The 7,375-nt window shown below is 37.0% G+C and overlaps 1 protein-coding gene across 1 annotated transcript; it reads right to left on the bottom strand.

Annotated features, from left to right (window-relative positions):
- Positions 1–1,349: 1,349 nt before the first annotated feature.
- On the bottom strand, positions 1,350–7,046 carry LOC113967034 (arg8-vasotocin receptor-like). Its single transcript, XM_027682270.1, has 2 exons — positions 5,971–7,046; positions 1,350–4,917 (listed from the first exon to the last, which is right to left on the bottom strand). Exons 1-2 carry the CDS (start codon positions 6,881–6,883, stop codon positions 4,718–4,720), a joined length of 1,113 nt encoding a protein of 370 aa, XP_027538071.1. The 5' UTR covers positions 6,884–7,046; the 3' UTR covers positions 1,350–4,717.
- Between the last annotated feature and the right edge of the window lie 329 nt (positions 7,047–7,375).

Here is a 7,375-nt window from a genome sequence, read left to right as displayed (position 1 = left end):
GATGGAAAGGCCTTTAGTTAGAGTTTCATTACCTTCAAAGTTCATTATGGAGATGGATGATAGACTATATTGGTTAAATTATTTGCTATGATCCAGTGGTGGAAAGCATATGCTTTGGACTTCTGTGCTGGCAAAAAAAAAGAAGCAAAAGGGAGTGGTTGTGGCCACTTCATTTTGCTCCTAAAGAGTGAAGGGCAAAATAATGAAAATTTTACAGAGGGCTTTTAAAAATGCCCAGAATTTGCCCTCTTAGTGAGATGACCTTCAGAAAGTCCTCAAGTGGCAATTGTAGGATCATCATACAAGCCTAAGGAAAAAACACAGCTTCTACCATTCTGTTTCAGAGAGGCAAAGTGAAGACAACCTGGCGTACCCCAACAACAGATTAGGGCAGGTAGAATTTGGGAACTATATTGTAGATCATGAGGTTCTACCTGGGACTGTGAGAGCATAGAGGGGCCTGCTGCTGACACACATAGGATTGAAGAAGTAGGATTTGGAATGCAGTTGGAGTTTTCATGTGGTAGCACAAATCACATCAGATTTTATTTCTGATTTTCTAACAGAGGGATTTCCTTTCAATTCAAATCTATATGGATCAGCTATGGATCATCATATATGGATCATCCGTAGAGAATAAATAAACCCTCTACTTCATAGAGAGTAACATTTGAAATGTTTGCAATCCTGTTTTGCTGCTTTATGAGCAAAATGTTTCATAATCATGTATGTTTCCTGAAGGTAGCCAGGGCATTCAGTACCAAACCTCTACCTTATGAAGTCAGAAAATGGCTTGCTTTCTTTTTCTTTTTTTTTTCCCCTCTAAGGAATCCAACTCAAACTGAATTTGCCTGAAAGAATGAGTAGCTGGATCATCTTGCTCTGCCTTTGTCTGCTAATGCTACCCGTAAGCCTAGAATAGCTAAAATTTGCAACCTCTTGAAGATACTTTTGTCCTGGCCATGTGTTGGAGAACTAGACAATGCAGCCATGTCTGCATGCCATGTCTGCCTCACAGAATAAACTCTGCTAGTTCCAGCTTTGATCTCCACATCACTCTGCCAGTCTTCCCCCAACAATGCAGAGACAGGAGCAGTTTATTTGACTCAGTAACTGGTTCCTGTTGCTAGAACTAAATGACCAAAGTGAAATTGGCAGGACATTAGTTTGGCACCATCTTTGAAATTTGTCAGCATTATTTCATTGAAAGATTAAAAAGTTTATCTCACAACACATCTGGCTTCAGTGTTCACCATTTTCAAGAATGTGAACTGGGACTTACAATGCAAATATAGGAGTAGTTCTATAGAACAACAGAATTATCAAAATACACTTAAGAATGCAAAACACATGTTGAGATTTTGCTTTTATTCTACTGTTTTTTGTGAGTTTTTCTGTAATAAATCTATACAGAATCAATAGATTACATTGTCTTTGATTCTTCTTATCTGTACTGCAACACATAAAATAATAATTTTTAAGAAAGTATCTAATTCCTTTTATTGAACTATGCCTTTCCCAAGTGGCAACAAAACCCTTGAAAGTCAAAAAAAATCCCCACCCAGATAACCAGAAACCATATTGCAGTGCCAGCATCAACAACATAGCTATTCACTTCAAGAGTGGGAACTTGTGCACTAGGTATTTTTCTACTCAGAAATTATTTGTGTGAGAAAACAGAATCTAGGCTTTGATAAGAAAGACTTTCATCTGATAACTGGATTTTTTCATTTTTATGAGCTTCCACAGTGTCTCCAGGGACTCGTACGTTTCAGTTTCTGATTCTCCCACATTGACTAAACACCCTGGACAGATTACACTGTTGTCCCACAGTCAATCCTCTCTCTTAATGAGATAATCTAATACCTGTTGAAAATCTAAGTGATAGTAAATTGGAAAGATATAGTCCAAATGAAGAATCCAACTATAGAGGAAAAGAAGTGCACAAGATGTTCAAACTACAATTTCCAAAAATACTGATGGCCAAATTTACAAAGAGAAAAATTTAATTATATTTTTAAATGTCATTTCTTTAAGAAAAATTCTGTAAGGGGCACTTTACTAAGAAAAAAAAAAAAAAAAAAAAAGAAAAATGTTATCAAAATGGAATTTTCCGTCATTTGAAAATGAGTTTTGATAGAAAATTGCGGGCCTGAACCAAACTCCCCACTGAGTGTGTCTGTCACTGCTGCCCATGGGGTAAGCAGGGCAGGTCATTTAGGATAACGAATTCCATCTGAAAAATGCAGCCTAGTTAATTTTGCTAAGAAAAAAAGCAGGAATACCTGTGTTCAAATACCTCCTGGCAGACTGAAACTAAAAGTGTCCATAGCCTGTAGCTTGTACCATAATACAGTAATATTTATTTTTCTCCTTAATGGCAGAACTGATCTCAGGGGAAAGAAAATGAAAAAAATCAGAAAGAAAGCACTTGAAAGACAAAAATATAATTGTTTTGAACATTGCAAACAATAAACAACCATTACCAAATTTAAGAAGTTTTGACATTTCATTCAACACATGATCAAAATATCTGAAATATGGTCAGTTAATATTGCTCTCAGACTTTTAAAGAACAGATTAAGCTACTGTTATTTAAGCTACCAGCTCTACCAAATTATTTATAAAGCCAGTAACAAATATATGAGCAATGCAGAAATATAAGTAGAAGTTACACTTTTTAACTTTAATTGGAGGCCAGAGCAGGTGGTGTCAAATAGCACAGCTTCACTGCAGTGTCTGAGCAGAACTGTGACTTCTGTCAGTTCTGGATCTGGATGACTCTTCGCGCATTATTTGAATGCCTGTTTTTCTTGCAAATGAATGCCTTTAGAGGAGTTTTGCTGCAAATACAGTTGTACAGTGACAGGTAATTCCTTGCAACATTTCTGTTTACACCACCTTTCAACACTGCATGTTATACTATGTAACTAACTGCAATCAACAGAAGTAGAAAAACTAAAAATCCCACCATTAACCATTATATTCAGTCATAAGGGAAAACCTAACTGAGAGCTAATTGATTGAAAGTCTTAGAAAGTCAGTGAATGGCTGAATATAACAAATACCCTATCAATTGTATGGATTATAACTTGGATGTTCTTACCCCAAATAACAACACTGTCACTTGAGTTAGAGAATTGCTCCAACAATGAATTTGTTGTGGGGTAGAATTAATAACTATTGATTAAAGAGAGGGGGAAAACACAAGCAAAAATATCAATTGCAATTTTTATAAGAGACTTCATAGACTCTTCTCATTCCTGTCTGGCACTGGTACTGCCTTGGTCCACCTTCCTTCTCTTTCTACTTGCCCAAGATCCATTCCTTTTGCCAGCTGGACTGGGACATTAGCTTTTCCTATCACAAAGGACAGCAATATTTGGTCTAACAATACAGGCAATAGAAAATATAAAATATTCAGTCATATCAGCACAGATTAACCTGAAGCGTAACTATTCACTGTACAGCAGTACTTCTCATAATCTGATCAGTATTTAGTTTAAATCAATATTTGAATATGATTTAAAGACAATTAAACCCCCACAATTTTATAGCTTTTCCACCAATATTTGAGACTGCTAGTATTCAGAAAAATGACATGTGAATAGCACTGCTGAAACACAGTACAATGTAGGCAGATGGTATGCAAGTGTCACCAAAGATCTCTGGGAATGCAGCTCTATTCTCACCAGAAAGAGCCTTGCTAATATTCCTACCATCCTCCTCTGATTAGATTGCATACATTGAAAGGGAATAACTAGCTACCTGCATATAACACCCACAAATCAGCAACCAAACAGCATTTTGAGATAAAAATATGCAGAGCCATTTTTACCATGAAGGGAAATAATTAAATTTGAGCCTGAAGGGGGTCTAAGCACACTCAGCCAATAAATTTCATGCCAGAACAAATAGGTCTGAATACCAAATGAAAGTGTACACTCCTAACACCCGTTTTTAGTTAAAGTATGTATAAGCATGTGTACGGGGTGTAGGGAGGTGTCCAGTTAACTGCTTGCACATCAGGGAATTCATGGAAGATAAAATCCCATGGCGTGAAGCCAAAAACCTGGACTGCTGCTATGCTGCTGATACCTGCCACCACAATGGAATTTGAAACTGAAGTAGATGTTGTGTAACAAGCACAAATTCCTTTTTTTGTTTTAATTATATTAAGCGGCTTGGCATTTTATAAATGTATATAAGGAATTGATTTAAACCAGTTACTATTAATAGCTGGCAAAAGATTTTTCTGACTTTGTGCTGCCCTTTTAAGATTTGTCAGACTGTTCCCCAATCAGACCACAATGATGAACAATTCGTTGTTCAATTTGAAAACATATTCAAATTTAGTCACGTCAGGTTCCTTCACAATTATGTCTCAATTTGTTGGATCAGTTAGTTGCAAAATGTTACTACTTAGAAATCCAGAATCACAGACCAGAAAGTACTTTTGGACACAAAACATGTAAGATGCTTTTTTTTTTTTAACAAAAATCCATTCTGATAAGACAGTGGTGATGGAAGCACTGAGTCTGGCTTGCACAACACAGAAACTTCCTGTGTATGCTACAGAACTGCAGAGAAATATATATTTGTGCAGCAAAAGACAATTTTCCAGCTTCCTTATCCGCAAAATAAGGGATGATCATAAAATATGGATATGTCTTACAAATAGAGGGAATGCAGCAAAACATCAAAAAGCATTCAGTATTTATGCAGAAGTACTGTTTTCCTCAGGGTCTCTGTCTACAAGGTGAATGCTCCCTGTGATCATCGATTCCTCTTGAGCTGAGGTATTCTCCACTTGCTTATTTGTGCAATATGGAATGTGGCCACAGAAATACATGTAAATCCATGGGTTGGTGCAACTATTTAAATTGCCAAGGAGCATGATAATGGTGAATGCCGAACCTAGAATGAAATAGTTAAAGGAATAAGAGAGTAAATAAACACTTGTACAAATAAGTACCATTTTCACAGTCTGCTGCTTTCTGCTGTACCTATTCATATATTGAAGTTAATCTAATAGTAGAAAATTCACATTTTAACGCAGTTTGCAATTGCTGAAGATATGAAGCACACTATTGCATGCATTTCAGAGTTAAATAGTTCCATGTAGCTCTTTTTTGATGTAGCTGCATTAAATTTAAAAGCAATTACTAACCCTTTATACAAATACAGATAAATACAGATATAGATATATATATAAATGTATATAGAATAAGACTCCAAGTCACATGGACAGGAATAATTCTTAAAACAAAGATCAGAAGATTTTTCTATCAGACAGAGCTATTATCTTCTTTTTCTTTTGTTTTTTATCTCTGAGTTTAAAACAGGTGAATTTATAGTCTGCCTTTCACAAAGAGGCAATAGCATAAGTTTGACAAGATTAATCTTGTTTACCACCTGGTGTTCTTTGTTAACTCTCTCAGGCTTGCTGTTTAGCTTTATAAACATCTGATTTACAACTTCCAATGCTACAGTGTGTACTACAGAGATTTCATCAATATGATTTCAATATTAAAAAAAAATCAGATGTCTTATAACACCCCTCTTCTATCCAGTAAATAAGAAACATTTATCTCATTCCTTTGGATAGTCAATTACTCCTTTTCATCTCAAAAATAAATACTAAATACAACCCAAATACTGTTGCTATACTACCTAAAACCTCTAAAAGTCTGAACCTTTCTGGAGCACATGATACTTTTCACCCCACTCTTCATTAATCTTTAAATTGTTAATCACACAAAACACACACATGGTGTTTTCATCATATAACACATGAAGTTCCCTGAACCTAATTAAATAAATGAGATAACCAATCCAGAAATTTCTTTTTAATCCTACTCAAATGATCACATGTAACTTTTACACAAAAGCAAAGTGCAAACATAAAGCAATTGATGGCAATGTGCTAGCCTGCTATGCAGTTAGTAATGAGGATGGAGAGTATCTTACCTTCAGTCACGACACTGGGGAACCACACAGACCACAGCTGCGCAATGAAGAAAGGTGACCAACAGAGCACATATGCAACAACTGTCACCACTGTCATTTTTACTGTCTTGATCATAGCCTTTGAAATACAGTTCACATTGCTTGCTCGGGATGGCAGGACTTGCTTCTGATTTGTTGCTTCACATTCATTCTGTTTTTTCACATATATATTTCTTCTGATTATTTTACAAATCTTAACCTGGCATGTGATAAGGATGGCTGAGGGAATGAAGAATATAACTACAAAAATCCAAGTCACATATGCCCTTGGGCCCCATGGTTGAATAAATTCACCCCAACATTCAAAGATACCTGGAGATATTTCAGTCTTAGAAAAGATAAATACCTGTGGTAGGCTAAGAATCAGTGCTATAAACCAGCTGGTGAAAATGGGGATGTTCCAGAGAGCTCTCTTCTTTTGGAATGTGACCATAGGGTAGCAAACTGCTTGATATCTGTCCACTGTCATGACCACTATCATATAAGTAGAGGCAAACATGCCCAGCAATTGTAGGTACTTGATAATTCTGCACAAGAAATCTGGCCCTATGAAAACATCTGTAACATCCCATATGAGTTGAGGCAGCACTTGAAAAAAGGCTACTACTAAATCAGCAATGCTGAGGTGAAGCATGAACACATACATCCTAGAGAGCTTCTTTCTTCTTCGCCACAGAACCAGTATGAGAATAAAATTGCCCACAGATGCTGTCAGAAATATGACCCCCAGTACAGCAATCTCTACTTGAGCTAATTGTTCATCTCTTTCTGGTCTTCCAACAGGATCTGACTGATTTGTCAAACTCGGGAATCTGTGAGAAGGACTCTCGGTCTGATATGTGTTATCCTGCGTAGGAAATGAAAAATTCTTCATAGTGCACAGAAGCTACTTACAGTAGCTGCCACTTACAACTCAGGTTGACAGCTGTGAAGCACCTGCTGGCAAACAAACCAGGCTGGGGTTCGAGTTTCAGTATATCTTCAAGCAAAACTCCTCCTGCTTGTGCAAACTAAAGCAGTGGGACCTGAATCTTGATGAAATTCTGTCTTGCTGGCGTGCACAAAGGCTTTATATAGGCTCCCAGCAGACAGAGCCTTATGTAATTGCAGAGCCCTCGGGTAGGCTGCAGGGACCGCAGCCAATGGCAGACCGAGCCACACAATTGGGGGAAATATATAAATAAAAGGCAAACTTCAGAGGCTCAACATGATTCAATTACTCACTTCAGTCAAAACCCTAACTTGTAAACAGCTGTGGCCAAAGTCATCCTCAAATGACCTTACTCAGGAGACCTCTTGCAAGAATTTTTCTACGCAAACCGGAGGAGCATTCTTCAGCTGAACTGGGAGGAATGCTTATAAGCAG

Source organism: Neopelma chrysocephalum, unplaced genomic scaffold, assembly GCF_003984885.1.
Source record: "Neopelma chrysocephalum unplaced genomic scaffold, ASM398488v2 Primary Assembly neopelma1_62, whole genome shotgun sequence".
NCBI classification, from domain to species: domain Eukaryota; kingdom Metazoa; phylum Chordata; class Aves; order Passeriformes; family Pipridae; genus Neopelma; species Neopelma chrysocephalum.
The sequence above is the reverse complement of the archived record's forward strand: the minus strand, read 5'-3'. Positions and strand labels throughout refer to the sequence as shown.